General features: G+C 41.7%; 1 protein-coding gene across 3 annotated transcripts; it reads left to right on the top strand.

The window, feature by feature from the left end:
* The first annotated feature begins 680 nt into the window (after positions 1-680).
* TEX30 (testis expressed 30) lies at positions 681-8,692 on the top strand. 3 transcript variants are annotated; one of them, XM_032151271.2, is made up of 6 exons: positions 681-785; positions 4,391-4,465; positions 4,936-5,166; positions 6,470-6,521; positions 7,328-7,533; positions 8,226-8,692. In XM_032151271.2, the coding sequence occupies exons 2-6, from the start codon at positions 4,451-4,453 to the stop codon at positions 8,403-8,405; spliced, it is 684 nt and encodes a 227-aa protein (XP_032007162.1). In that variant the 5' UTR covers positions 681-785; positions 4,391-4,450; the 3' UTR covers positions 8,406-8,692. The 3 variants fall into 3 exon arrangements, with proteins under 3 accessions (XP_032007162.1, XP_032007163.1, XP_058294037.1); XM_058438054.1 differs by lacking the exon at positions 681-785 and adding an exon at positions 970-986; XM_032151272.2 differs by lacking the exon at positions 4,391-4,465.
* Positions 8,693-15,736: the final 7,044 nt, after the last annotated feature.

The raw sequence follows: 15,736 nt of genomic DNA, 5'->3' as shown, positions 1-15,736 counted from the left end.
AAGCCGGTCGTCGTGGGGTCCCGCCTGGTGGGTGGTGGTGAGGACAGCGAAGTGTGGGCTGCCCTGGGCCTCCAGGGAAAGGAGCCAGATGGAGAGGGGAGATGTGGGGTCCGATCGCGTGCCACAGCACAGGCCACTGCCGGCCGCTGGCTTTGGCAATGAGCGCAGAGCCTTTGGACGATCCGGGGAAATAGGCTTCCACAGCATCCACGTGGCTGCGGCGTCGCAGACAAGGCCCAGGCGGGGGCAAGATGGTACGAGGCGACCATTTAAGTGATTGTTACAATCATCCCCGCAAAGTAAACAGGGGGCTTGACCCCATGCAGAAGTGTGCGAAGCGGTTGGATTCTGTCAGCGTTTGACCTTAACGGGACTAACGAATCGACTATGGGTGTGAGGTAGAGACTGGTCAGAGCTGATCGCGCCTCGGAATGGAGTGGTGGCTGGGATGCGGAAAGGCCCCGAGTGGAGCAATCCTGGGTGAGGCGGAAACGGGAGCTGACTTTCCAGCCGTCTGCGTGCTACTGAGGCGGCGGCCACCCTGGCACCTTCCCCTAGCTCCGCTCGTCCGCGCGTACAGCCCTGGGATGTGGCGGGCTGGGAGACTCACGCTCCCGGCGTGCTCTGCGGCCCGGCCCGCGCACCCGGGGGCGTGGCCTGCGCGCGCGTGCGTCGTAGCCGAACGCTGTGGCGGGGCAGGCGAGGCGGTCGCTTCGAGCGCGCTAGTTAGCTCCCTGAAGGGAGTGAGGGCGGTTGGGTGCCCGCAGCCACTTTTGCCTTCCCGGGTAAGTGCGGCGGTGGCGGTTGGCGCTGCCGGCTGACGGGCGGCTTCCTGGGAGACGGGGAGAGTACCCGGCAGGCCCGCCTGAGGCGTCTGAGGCTCGCGGGCGTCACTCCTCAGGGGCGTCTGGTCCGAGCCGGGAGGCGTTCCGCTAAGTTCAGTGCCCGCGGGCACCAGCCGGTGGGGGCTTCGTCCGCTTTGCCGAGTAGGAGGGCGTAATGTGGGGTTGGTTCGGGCGGGGAGAGCCGGACGGGGCCAACCTGGACCACGTCAGCCAGTCCCGGGTGACTGGCTCGAAGCAGCCTCGGAGTTGAGAGGGGTCGTCGGGGGCGGCCCGCGGCGTAGCCCCGGCAGCGCGCATTTGCGGAGAGAACGGATCCCGTGCCCGAGCGCCGCCGAGCCCCGCACGCCCGTGAGACCCGCTTTGAATTTTCTGTCCATGTTCGCTGGGGGTTGTTGACCCGACCCCCTGTAAGACTCGGACTCAACGTTTTTGTTTGCCCCACGACAGCCAGCGTAATGCTGTGGACGTAACAGGGCACGAACGTTTGTAACTGAAAGTTGAAGGGGCTGTGGCGTCTCCGTCCCGTGGCGTGGGAGGTGATCGCCCAGCCCTTGTGAGTAGGAGTTGTCCTAGAACTCCGCCGACCGCCCAGCCGGTGGAGCTGGCGCTCCGGATGCCACTAGCGCTGGCGTTTCGTGGGCGCAGCACCTCTGGCCGGTCATCTTCACCATCGCCGTTGAGGGCACTGAGGCCGGGCCAGGCTTCAAACCCTGCCCTCTCTGAACCTAAAGCCAGAGATGAAAACCCAGACGACAGTGGCCTGGCGTGGTGGCTCACGCCTGTAATCCCAGCACGATGGGAGGCCAAAGCGGGTGGATCACCTGAGGTCAGGAGTTCAAAACCAGCCTAGCCAACATGGTGAAACCCCGGCTCTACTAAAAATACAAAAATTAGCCGGGCGCGGTGGCGGACGCCTATAATCTCAGCTACTCGGGAGGCTGAGGCTGGAGAATCTCTTGAACCCGAGAGGCAGAGATTGCAGTGAGCCGAGGTTGCGCCACTGCACTCCTGCCTCAGGGACAGAGCAAGACTGTCTCAAAAAAACAAACCCAGATGACCTAGAGCAGGTTGCTTGGGGATTGTCTTATGGGGCATTTTCCATGTTTCTGAAGAAAACCAGCATGTGTGCACCAGCCGTGAAGAACACACTGTGCATCGTGAAGTCTGAAAAGTAGTAAAGCAGACCGGGAGAGGTGGCAAACGCCTTGGGATCCCAATGGTTTGGGAGGCCAAGGCAGGGGGTATCTCTTGAGCCCGGGAGTTCAAGACCAGCCTGCGAAACATAGGGAGACCCTCGTCTCTACAAAAACATTTACAAATAATTAGCGGGCGTGGTGGTGAGCGTCTGTAGTCCCATCTACTCAAGAGGCTGAGGCGAGAGGATCGCTTGAGCTCAGGAGCTCGAGGATTCAGTGAGCTTATGATTGCGCCACTCAATTTTCCGGCCTGTCTGCCGGAGCGAGAACCTGTCTCAAAAAAAAAATAGTGAAGCATTCTAAATTAAGATGGTGGTTGTTTACATGCATCTAAATTTACTGCTTCATGAAGTTTCTCACTAAACTTACATTAAGGTTATTTAAAAACAAACATAAACCTCCAGCAATGGGAAAATAGGAAAGGAAACGCTGGCAATCAGATAGCGGGCTCTAAAACATGTATGTCTTAGCAAACCCTGTATTAACCACAAAATCTTCAAACTGCACGGAAACTGGCAGCACTGGACAGCTGTGGTACTGGGAATGAAGGTGGTGTGGTGCAGAAGGTGGGTGTAAGGAGCTTAAAGAAAGATGATTTAGGTGAAATCTGAGAAGCAATTGGATATCCAGATCCCCTTCCCCATTTCACGCTGTTGGGTGACTGCCTTTCACCTTGTTAGAAGACTGGATGGAGGCTTATTCTCTTGAGAAAGTAAAACAGAGGATCTTTGAACTGAGAAACCCAGGCATAATTATGGGGCTGCATGTATGAAGATAGGGACATTGAAGCTTGAAGTCTTTCATCTCCTTTATCTCACTCAACTTCCAAAACTTTTGCAGTCAGATCAGACTAATGCTCTCCAGGCTGAAATAAGAGAACTCTACATGCTCACACACACAGATGGGGAGAGGTACATAATAAGTTGGTTATGGTGGTTTCTAGGAAGTGAAAGGAACTTGGTGACTGGGGGAAGAGTGTGAGGAAACTTCTGTTTACATTGTCTTTTAAAATGTACTGTGTACACACGATACCTATTCAAAAATGAAATGTATTCTTCACCTCAGGAAGATCTATGAAAAAAAATTCTGTAAATTATGAACAAATACTTTGACTTCTGTTTACATTTTTTTAATGTACCGTGTGCACATGATACCTATTCAAAAATGAAATGTATTCACCTCAGGAAGTTCTATGAAAAAATTCTGTAAAAAATTATGAACAAACCCTTTGACACAGCGATTCCTTCCCCGGGAATTTATTCTTATAAATACACTTACACTCGTGTGAAAATAAGTACAGTGCTATATGGAAGGATAAGTAAGAAGCAGATAATACTGGTTACCTTTGGAGAGGGAAATCTGATGGCAAGTCAAGACTGGAATGAGTGAGACTTTTTCACTACATATTCTTGGTACCTTTTGAACTTTAAACCATGTTATTGTTACCTATTGAATGAATGAATAAATAAATGTTAATGGGAAAAATGGGTGAGTAATGGAGATCCTGATGTTGGTAATATCCTAAACAATACAAGAGTTCTTAACATAGGAAGGAATGCTACAAAACAACCCCAAAATTTCAGTGGCTTACATTTCATGCTCATGGATCTTCAGATCAGCTGGTGTTCAGATCTTGGTTAGACTAGTCTGGACTCCAGACTTCAGTTTTGGGTTCAGATCTGTTCCATGTGTCTTCATTTTGAGACCCAGGCTGAAAATGCAAAACCACCTAGAGCATGTTTTTCTCATGGCTGAGGGTGAAAGTTCAAAAGGGCTTCTGGAAGTTTGCCATGCCTCAGCTCAGAAGTCACACATTGAAATGTCTACCTACATTCCATTAGTTAAAACAAGTTACATAGCCAAGTCCAAAGTAAACAGAGTGAAGACATATATACTCTGCCTTCTGGCAGCACTGTGAAGTTCCATGACAAGATGTGGATGGGTAGGCTTGGGAACTGTAATGATGAAGAAGATGGATTAATGGAAAGATGCTGAAAAATTAAGTTTAGGATAGTTGGTTTAGAATGAAGATTCTTACAAAAATGTGTATTTATACATTTTTACATTATCATTTTTTGCCAAGATACAGCATCCTTCTTTGATATGAATTACCTTACAGTTTCCACGTCAAAGTACCACCTTTGTTTTATCTTCTATAACATCTACCAACCCTGCACCTGGCCCTCTAACCAATTCTGAATGCCCATAGAAAAATGTACATGTAAAGACACCAGATTTTAGGGAAGTAATTCTAAATGTTTATTTTAGCTACTGAATGTGTTCACTCATAGTTTTTGTGTCATATCCATGTCTGCCAACTCACCTTTCACAACAGAATCTTCTTTTCAGGGAGATGTCCTTTGCTTCTCAGATGTAAATGCACTTTAAGTTTGTTATTCAACAGTGAAAATGAGTCATACAGAGGTAATATTTTCGTATGTTCTGCATCTTCAGGGTTCCTGGTTTTTTGTTTGTTTGTAATTATGTGGCTTCAGAGTAATCTTATTTTCAACTTTCACTGTGGGAGGCAGTATAGCATAAGTGGTTAAGAGCGAGGAATCTAGAGTAGACTACCCTGAGTTTAAATCCTAGCTAGCGGCTATATAACCTTGGGCAAGTTACTTAATCTGCTGTGCCTTATCTATAAAATGGGGATAATGGTAGTGCTTGCCTCATAGAATTGTTAGAAAGGTGAAATAAGTTAATACATATAAAGCACTTATAATAATACCCGACACAGTAAGCACTTAAATACTATTATTAATATCACTACTTTTTATTTGGAGGCTATGACTTGAAGTATGAGCCTCACAGAGCAAACATATATATAGCTGTTCAGTTGTCTTAATAGGCAAGAAAGTAATTTTTGATCCGTTTATTCTCTTGAATTCCAGGTTAAATTAAAAATACCTTTTGGAAATAAATTACTAGATGCCGTTTGTTTGGTACCTAACAAGAGCTTAACATATGGAATAATTCTTACACATGGAGCATCAGGAGATATGAATCTTCCTCATTTGATGTCACTGGCATCCCATCTTGCATCTCATGGGTTTTTCTGCCTGAGATTTACCTGTAAAGGCCTTAATATTGTACATAGAATTAAGGCATATAAATCAGTTTTGGTAAGAAAATTTCTTTATATTTACTTATAACAGAATTCTGTTTGAAATCCTTAATAAATATAAGATAAATTTTATTAGTACTCATCTAGTTTAATTAAAAAATCTTTGAATGAGTATATTCTTAGAAAACTCATCAGTACATGAAAACTTTTTAGTCGTCAGATTTCCCTTGTCATCAGTTTCCATGGAGATGAATGCTTACATCATAAATGTTCCTCCGTTATTGCCAAGGAAGCTACTTATGATTTTTCTCACTGGAATTATGTAACTTTAGCACATCATTTTGGCATTCTAGAATATTTCATCTACCATATTATGCATGTATAAATATGATACTGTTTTCTGTGTATGTTATTTAGAAACCTTGCTTAAAATCCTGGATAACACTGCAGTTTCTCTAAATCAAGCTCATCCAACCCATGGGCCACATATGGCCCAGCACAGCTTTGAACGTGGCCCAACACAAGTTTGTAAACTTACTTAAAACATTATGAGATTTTTTTTGCAATTTTTTTTAAGCTCATCAGGTGTCATGAGTGTTAGTGTATTTTATGTGTGGCACAAGACAGTTCTTCCACTGTGGCCCAGAGAAACCAAAAGATTGAACACCCCTGATCTACATCATTTCAAGCTTACTAATAAGTTTTTTTAGAACTTTAGATGTTGGCCGGGCGCGGTGGCTCACGCTTGTAATCCCAGCACTTTGGGAGGCCGAGGCGGGCGGATCACGAAGTCAGGAGATTGAGACCACGGTGAAAACCCCGTCTCTACTAAAAATACAAAAAAATTAGCCGGGCGTGGTGGCGGGCGCCTGTAGTCCCAGCTACTCGGAGAGGCTGAGGCAGGAGAATGGCGTGAACCCGGGAGGCGGAGCTTGCAGTGAGCCGAGATGGCGCCACTGCACTCCAGCCTGGGCAACAGCGAGACTACGTCTCAAAAAAAAAAAAAAAAGAACTTTAGATGTTAACATTATCAAATTTGGTATTAGTTGGAAGCCTTTGCTGGCCTTTTTAAAAAATAATTTATTCTCTAAAAAATAGTTTAGTGCTTAAATATTTTAGTAAAAGTAGATTGACTTTTTTCTCACATATTTGCCTGTATTACGTAACATGTGATTTAATAGTGAAGGCATGACCAGAAGAGGAAGGACTGCTTACTTCTTTTAAGAAAAATCCCTTAAGATTTTCTGGTTATCTTTGCATAGATATTCATACATTTCAGTAATGATGAGAAACAATATATCTTGCCTTTCCAGTGGAATATTTTATAGGTGAAGAACTGATGATTTCTTTTATTTTTCTAGAATTACCTGAAGACATCAGGAGAATACAAACTTGCAGGTGTTTTTCTTGGAGGTAAGTGCAATACTTGTGAATACTTGTTAATTACCTGTTTTAATATAGGAATAGGTAATGGAGAATTAAAATTAGTTGATCATAGGGAGCTAATTTAAGGATTTTTTTGTTGTTTTGGTAAGTCACCTTTTTAATGTTAAAGCACTTTATATACTTAGAGCAAACTTGAACCTCATGTATATGTATTATAATCTGAGCTTCTCTCCTTTTATTCATATCCCTGAATCGTCCTCTTGCATATGATGATTCCTTTACAATGATTGTCCTTGTCCTTTTAAGTGTTCTTCAGAAAAATAATTGCCTTTTTTTTTTAGCATTTGACTTAAGGTCAATTTTTAGCTTTTTTTTTTTTTTTTTTTTTTTTTTTTTTTGAGACGGAGTCTTGCTCTGTCACCCAGGCTGGAGTGCAGTGGCGCCATCTTGGCTCACTGCAGCCTCCACCTCTGGGATTCAAGTGATTCTCCTGCCTCAGCCTCCCAAGTAGCTGGGACCATAGGTGTGCACCACCATGCCCAGCTAATTTTTATGTTTTTAGTAGAGATAGGGTTTTGCCATGTTGGTCAAGCTGGTCTCAAACTCTTGACCTCAGGCAGTCTGCCCACCTAGGCCTCCCAAAGTGCTGGGATTACAGGTGTGAGCCACCGCGCCTGGCCTGGTATTGCAACTTGTTAATTGCTGCCTTTTGGAGTTAATTTGTTGGTAAACAGATATGATGAACAGTAAAAGGTCCAATTTGCCTACACCATCACTGCTACTTTATGTGAAAGTTTATATTTCAAACTGAACTTAATTTTAATTGATTTTAGGTCGTTCAATGGGCTCAAGAGCAGCTGCTTCTGTAATGTGTCACATTGAGCCAGATGATGGTGATGATTTTGTTCGGGGTCTCATTTGTATTTCTTACCCACTGCACCATCCAAAGCAGCAGCATAAACTCAGAGATGAAGACCTCTTTCGTTTAAAAGATCCTGTACTGTTTGTGTCAGGCTCAGCAGATGAAATGTGTGAAAAGGTGAATTATAACTCAATGTTTGTGTGAATGAAAGAGAATGAAAGGCAGAAATATCTTGGGAGCAAGGTACTTCTGGCAAGTCTCTTTTAAAAATTGCTTATTTGACTAATGCTAGTTTTGTGTCCTGGTTACTCTGTTACTTTTGAGAACCTAAAAATATAAGTATAGTGACAAAATTTGTCTCCCTGGAAATAGAGTTGGTAGATGTGACCCTTTCTTGGAAAATGAAGGATTAATATCTGAATCATCTGATTTTGGGATTACTACACTGTAGATTTTTTTAATCATTTCAACATTCAGGCAGATTATTTGTTATAAAATGGATTCTTGAGAAAGGGTTGGCAATGTCTACACATTACTAAATATTAGCCCAATATTATGAAACAACTTTGTATTTCCCAGAGCGTATAATTTGCTCGGGAAAAAGATTTTTGGGGGAAGAAATTTTTTTATTCCAATTTATTTAACATTTTATTAGTAATGAATGCTTGATCTGATACTGCTATAGCTGAGAGAAGTGGACTGCCACTTTTACGGACATTTCCTCACACATTCTATTGCCTAGAAAGTTGTCTGTGAGAAAGCATTTAATGAATACTTGGGAATGAATGCCAGTATAGGCGGGGGAGAGAGGACCTTTTATTAAATATCAACAGAACATTAGTCTAGTATCCTCTTCTTTTTCTCTTTAGAACTTGTTGGAGAAAGTGGCACAGAAAATGCAAGCTCCCCATAAAATCCACTGGATTGAGAAGGCAAATCATTCCATGGCAGTGAAAGGACGGTCGACAAATGATGTTTTCAAAGAAATAAATACACAGATTTTGTTTTGGATCCAAGAAATTACTGAAATGGACAAGAAATGTCATTAGTTAAAAGCCATGTTATCTTGAGTCCACATACAGCTAATTTGATAAAGAAGAGTATGCCTCTCAGCATTGTGAGATATATTTCAGACTAATTTGATGTTCTTTAATGTTCCCTTATTTTTGAAACACGTTTTAAATGTGAAATTAATGTCCTTCACAAAATGTCTTTTGAAAGCACTGTTACAGTTGTATAAAGATGATGTAAAAATATTGAAGGTGGTCTACATATAATTTATTTTCATTAGTATAGTTAAGTTTTGAAAAAAATTAAACATCTGAATTTTGTTACAGAGGTGCTTTTGTCTTATTGATATGCAACTGAGAAATTTTGCAGAGCAGCGTTATCTTCAGAAAAGGAAAACATTATGGTTAATCTAGTCAGATTTATAGAATGCACACATCTCTTCACCTTATCTTTTAATAAATCTCAATGAAAGGATAGGAGTGGACATACGTTTCAAATATGGGGACCCTGAAGACTTTTTAGAATGAAATAAAGAGCTTTAATTCAAGAAGTGTTCACTGAAGACTTATTACAGGCAAACCTCATTGGGTTTGCAAAGATGAATAAAAACTTGGAGCTTACAACATAGTGTGTGAGGCTGGGCACGGTGGCTCACGCCAGTAATCCAAGCATTTTGGGAGGCTGAGGTGGGCGGATCACTTGAGGCCAGGAGTTTGAGGCCATCCTGGCCAACATGGCAAAGCCCTGTCTCTACTAAAAATACGAAAATTAGCCAAGTATGGTGGCACGCATCTATAGTCCCATCTACTTGAAGGATGAGGTGGAAGAATTGCTTGAACCCAGGAAGTGGGGGCTGTAGTGAGCCCAGAGCACACCACTAGACTCCAGCCTGGGCGGCAGCGTGAGACTGTGTCTCAGAAACACAACATAGTATGTAAAATCAATAGACCACTCTGATTAAAGAGAGAAATAATTGCTACATTGTAGTACTAACATCTTTGCTATATCTATGCAGTTGGGGCACTTAATTTTGCCTTGGAAAGTTCAGCTATCACCTGATCTCGAGCTTGAATGGTATTGAGTTATATATAAAGAACATAGTTTCTGTATTTCCTGTAAAATTCACAAAAGGTGATGAGGCTAATGTTAAATTTAAATAGAATTTGGTAGTAAGAAATGTTTCTTTACAGTAAATTTTTTGCATATCCTCCCTACTGCTCTTAACGTTAGGCCATTAAAATAGCCTCAAGTGGCCTGGGCAGCTTGCAGATTTTTGAGGCCCCTTATTCCCCCTGCCCTGATGGAATCAGTAGATTTAAAATAGTATTTTTCTAAATGTGACAAAAAAAATGAAAGCCTAGGTAATAATGTCCAAATCTTTCACATTATAGAATAAAGTGATGTATAACTATAAATTTAAAATTCCTGTTACTATTTATAATAGATATTTTTGACTAAGTCATTTCCTGAACCTAAATTTTTAAGAATGTTGTATAAGTAAACAATAATTAACATTTGAAATTTTAAAACACTACTAGTATCAAAAGATTATAAACATAAAAAATATCCAAAGCTATCAAGAAGATAGAATCACTGGTCTATTAACCACTGTAAGTCATTGAGGAGTGTAAGTATTGTGAACCAAAATACTAATGGGACAAGGAAAACACAAAAGACAACTTATTACATAATGTTAGAGTACAACAAAACATTTAAAAGGCTACTGACCAGGCTATACAATTTACAATATTTGTGTTTGCAAAATTAAACTATAGGCATAATATGATGATCAAAGATACTACATCAAATATAGGGGTAATGTAGGTAGATGATCATTTAAAGTTGATTTTCCCCTGAGTTTTCTATAAGAAACTACTGTTCCTTATTGATGTAATGGCTTGACATTTGAGGACTGTATAGCTAGCCATATTTGGGGAACACAGAACCCCTAGAGAAAGATACGAATATCTACAGCTGAAACGAACATTTAGAAAAAGGTCACATCTGCTCTCCTCCATAGATTTACCACGCCTTGCAGGAAAATGTTCAGCCCCTTCAAGTTTGAGATTATAATCAAAGAGCCATTCTGGCACCTCTTCTGGTAGGCCCTAATTAATGACATAGCTGTTACTGGTAGGGGTCTCGACTGCAAGTTGTCCAGTTTCTTGACGTTTTGAATAAAGAATTGGACAAAATGCACAGCAAAGCAAGGAAAGAGTGAAGCAAAGAAAGCATAGATTTATTGAAAATGATAGTACACTTCACAGTGTGGGAGTGGGCCCAAGCAGTGGCTCAAGGGCCCTGGAGAAGGAATCTTCTGGGACCCAAACACCCTCTAGAGATTTCCCATTGTCTACTTGGTGTTCACCCCATGTAAATGAAGTGGTGGCCCACAATCAGTCTGATTGGTTGCAGAAAGCAACCAGTCAGAGGCTGAAGTGAAGTTACAAAGTTACACTCCCATGCAAATGTCTGTTTGCAGAAAGCAACCAATTTTGCAACCAACTTTCAATTTTCCATCTGCTGCACAGAAAAGGTGGGGGTTTGCAAAGGAAGTAGCCTCTGGTCTTTTTGTTACTTAGGCGTGGAAAGTTGAGGTTTTCCTATCAACTTAGTTGTAGGAAGTCAGGGTGAATCAGTCTTAATTTCCCTGCCTCTAGACCCTATTCTCCTGCCTCATAAACACTCACCTAGACTAATGCTCCCCACCCAGGGGGGACCTTTACCCCTTAGGGCAGTGGTCCCCAACCTTTTTGGCACCAGGGACCCATTTCATGGAAGACAATTTTTCCACCTGACTGGGGTGGGAGTGGTGGGGGTAGGGATGTTTTCTGGATGAAACTGTGCCATCTCAGATCATCAGTCATTCGATTCTCATAAGAAGCGCACAACCTATAGATCCCCCATGTGCAAAGTTCATAATAAGGTTCCCTGCTCCTATAAGAATCTAATGTCACAGCTGATGTGACAGGAGGCAGAGCTCAGGCAGTAATGCTGGCTTGCCTGCTGTTGGTTCATAGTAGGCCACAGACCAGTACTAGTCTGCAGCCCAGGGGTTGGGGATCCCTGTCTTAGGGGATATTTGGCAATGTCTGGAAATATGTTTGATTGTCACGACTAGGGTTGGGGTGCTACCGGCATTCTGTAGGTAGAAGATAGGGATGTTGCTAAGTATCCTACAATACACAGTACTGCAGCCACAACAAAGAAATATCCTGTCCAAAATGTCAATAGTGCTCACGTTGGGAAACCTCATCTTAGACAAACCAGATTTGGGATTATCTGTAAGTCCTTTCTCCCTCACCATTAACTCTTCCATCCCCCTCCTTGATCCATTTGCTTTTTTTAAATTATGTTAGTTTTTTTTTGTTTTTTGTTTTTTGTTTTTTTTGAGACTGGAGTGCAGTGGTGCGATCTCCGCCTCCCAGGTTCAAGCGATTCTTGTGCCTCAGCCTCCTGAGTAGCCGGGATTACATATGTGTGCCACTACGCCCGGCTAATTTTTGTATTTTTAGTAGAGACAGGTTTCGTCATGTTGGCCAGGTTGGTCTCGAATTCCTGATCTCAAGTGATCCCACCGCCTCGGCCTCCCAAAATGCTGGGGTTACAGGCGCGAGCCACCGCACCCAGCCTAGTTTTATTTTTTTGAGACAGAATTTCACTCTGTCACCGAGACTGGAATGCAATGGCATTATCATACTTCACTGCAACCTTGAACTCCTGGGCTCAAGGGATCCTCCTGCCTCAGCCTCCCAAGTAGCTGGGACTACAGGCACTTGCCACTGCACCTGGCTACTTTTTAAAATTATCTTTTTTTAGAGACACAGGGTCTCAAATATTTTTGTAGAGAACAGGGTCCTGCTTTGTTGCCGAGGCTGGTCTCGAACTCCAGGGCTCGAGCAATCTAACTCAGCCTCCCAAAGTGCTGGGATTACAGGCATGAGCCACCGCACCCAGCCATTTGCTTTCTTTTAGTTGCTAAATCCTGGGTTTCAGTCTCTTACTCTTCTTTTTACACTACCATCACTCTAATTCAGACCCTTATCAATTCTCATCTATCAGTGCAGTAGCCTAATTGATTTTCCAATTTTATTGTCTCCTTGCTTTGATACACCGGTTGATACTTCCAACTCAAAAACTGTTAGATCTCCGAAGGTGGCTCCACAGTAGGGCTCTGTCAACATTTTAGCCTTCTTTTCCCAGACTTCACACCTTTAACCGTGCTATAGCTAACATGGACTGTATAAATGTTTATAAAATGGAAGAAGTACTCTTCTTCCTACTTTCTTTGTTCATCTTTGCCTGCTACCAAATCCAAATGAGTAGGGGGAAAAAATTTTTTTCCCCTCTTTGCAGATTTCCTTGAAATTACCCCAAACCAAGTATCTCTCCTCAAACCCCTGTAATATCTTCCTCCTTTCTGTGTTGACCGAACTCTACCTTCTCATTAAGTTATTGATATCTCCATCTCACTTACATTACAAATTCCTTCAAGTTTGGGATTTTTTTTTCCTCATCATTGTTAAATGTTAACAAAGATGTTAACAAAACGTTAACAAAACGTGTTAAAGCACGTTTTAGTTCCTTGTTCAGTGCTTTACACATTTATTATTCAACACATGTATTAAACTAAGATATTTACAGAAAGAATTGCTAACAATTTTGAACAATCTCTGGCTTTATGTTGCTGTTTTATATGTCTAATATTGGGACTTTTTCCTGCTAAGTAAAGAACAAAAACCAAGTTCATAATGTCAAAATAGTTCAAAGATGGTAACAATGGTAAATATAATAGGAAGTTTTTAAAAAAACTTTAATAGAATTTCCTTGTGTTTTCTTGTAGTGTCTATGTTTTACTACTGTAATAGGCTTTCTCTGGTACTCTTTTTCTTTTTACTCTGTAAGCAAGTAAATCTTGCTTAGCATTTACTTTTGATGCTGTTCACTTGACATTGGTCTAAGAGGTTTCTAGTCCAAGGGACAGAAGCATTTATGCTGAAAAATAGATAATTATACTTTTGTTAGTAGTAAGTACATAAGTAGCAAACATGACAAAGCCCTGGAGAGGGATAATACTTAACCCTATGTAAACCTACCCATCAGCAGGAGTGGTAAGCAGCAGTTCCTTTTCAGTTCCTTAAGAGCTCTTCAGTGGAATACTAATTAGGGATTCAGTACCATAAAGCTTGGAAAGATCTAGGAACTAGAGAGAAGAAAATGTTGAAACAATGAGTCCCTTTTAAGATAGTTACCATTAAATGATTTAGAGAATTTCTGCAAGTAGGTGAGAGTAACTGAGTATTTTTCCAGCTGCTTAATTTTTTTTTTTTTCCCCTGAGATGGAGTTTTGCTGTTGTTGCCCAGGCTGGAGTGCAATGGCGCGATCTCGGTTCACCGCAACCTCCGCCTCCCTGGGTTCAAGCGATTCTCCGGCCTCAGCCTCCCTGGGATTACAGGCACCTGCCACCATGCCCAGCTAATTTTTGTATTTTTAGATAGAGACGGGGTTTCACCACATTGGCCAGGCTGGTCTTGAATTCCTTACCTCAGGTGATCCACCTGCCTCGGCCTCCCAAAGTGCTGGGATTATAGGCATGAGCCACTGTGCCTGGCCCAGCTGCTTGAATTTTATAGAGAAACCCAGGAGACTAAAATCACCTCAATTGTCTTTGCGGGCAGGGGAGTACGGGGAAGGTGTACTTTACTGTAGTTCTAGAAAAATCAAGAGGAATTGCTGAAGTTTCTTTCAGAGCCAATGAAGACCTACCAAGCATTCGAAAGGGCGATTCTTTGCGAAGACAAAATTCAAGACAAGAGTTATACTTAAATAAAGATTATAAATACCTGTACGTTGTGGTCTAGGAGACTGGAAGATTGTAAATTCCAACATTTAGAATGTCATTGATCTCTTGATCTCCAATGTTCAGGGAGAGTAAGAGCTGATAATTCTTTTCTCTTTTTCTTTTCTTTTCTTTTCTTTTTTTTTTTTTTTTGCGACACTCTCTTGCTTTGTTGTCCAGGACGGGAGTGCAATGGCAGGATCATGTCTCACTGCAGCCTTCACCTCCCAGGCTCAGGCAATCCTCCCACCTCAGACTCCCAAGTAGCTGAAACTAACTACAGGTGCACACCACCATGCCTGGCTAATTTTTAAATTTTTGGTAAAGACGGAGGTCCACCTATGTTGCCCAGTACTGGTCTCAAACTCCTGGGCTCAAGCCATCCACCCACCTCAGCCTTCCAAAGTGCTGGGATTACGGGCATGAGCCACTTCGCCCAGCTGAAGTCGTAAATCTTTGTTGCACTTATTTAAACTGATGTGACAGAAGAGGCCTGAACGGTTCACTTCAGTGTAGTGAATAATACTTCAGTGTAATGAATGATACTTCTTTGCTTAACCTACCTTGGATAAGTGAAGTACTAAAAACAAAACAAAAGTGAAGCATTAATGAATTACAACTGCAAAGGAAGTATTAATTAATTACACCTTCAAAGGAAGAGTACTCTAAATCCAAGGTAGTGTTAACATTTTTCATTACTAGTCCAGACTATCCTGTCTACTTGTGACTAAAATTGTATTTTCTCAATAAGCTTCCAGGCCTACCCACTAGACTTTGAAGGGGAGTGGGCAGTACTGTACTTACATCTGCCTCTGCCCCACCCTTAATTCTGACATCGGAAAGGACATCACAAGTAGCTCTTTGAAATCACTGTAGACAGGGTGAAAAGGAAATTCACCAGGAGGTTATTCCAAAGACACTTTAGTTTTCAGCATATCAATAGATTGTTGAAGGGAAATGGTGCCAACAGACCCTGCTAGCAAAAAGAAATATAAAATGTGTTCTATTTTAAGAAAAAATCAGACCCATAAAAGACAAGTCATCATACATTCTACATAGTTGCAATGGGACATACTTAGACCAAAAAAATTATTTGACATTTCTCCGAAATTCAAATTAAATTGGGCATCTACTGTTTTTATTTGCTAAACCTGTCAACCTTATCTATATTCATTCTAAGAAAGGACTATATTTTCGTTACCACAAAGAAGCATAAAATACATTGTTCCTGGTGTTAATAGAAATGGTTATGTCGAATGCTTTCTACCAATCCAAATTAATTCTATATTTATAATAGGGCAGCGACAATCCATGATAGAATTATGTTACTATCTATGAAGTTAAGAGAAGGTAATTTTTTGAATTTTAGTAAAAAACTACTTATACAGTGTACATATCTTACCCATGAACTTTCATTATTGCTAAAGTTAATATGAGCTCAGTTAAATACCCACTATGACACGTACCTCACTTAACTTAGGCCCAGAGCAACCACTGCTGCACTTGATAAGACACCAGCAGCACTGGCC

The sequence above is a fragment of the Hylobates moloch genome, unplaced genomic scaffold (assembly GCF_009828535.3).
Source record: "Hylobates moloch isolate HMO894 unplaced genomic scaffold, HMol_V3 SCAFFOLD_4, whole genome shotgun sequence".
NCBI lineage: Eukaryota > Metazoa > Chordata > Mammalia > Primates > Hylobatidae > Hylobates > Hylobates moloch.
The sequence above is the reverse complement of the archived record's forward strand: the minus strand, read 5'-3'. Positions and strand labels throughout refer to the sequence as shown.

Excerpts from the sequence above, each read along its gene's own strand:
- TEX30 (XM_032151271.2), top strand. Across the intron at positions 5,167-6,469 it reads AGGCATATAAATCAGTTTTG|AATTACCTGAAGACATCAGG; the intron begins GTAAGAAAATTT and ends TTATTTTTCTAG. Across the intron at positions 6,522-7,327 it reads TGCAGGTGTTTTTCTTGGAG|GTCGTTCAATGGGCTCAAGA; the intron begins GTAAGTGCAATA and ends AATTGATTTTAG.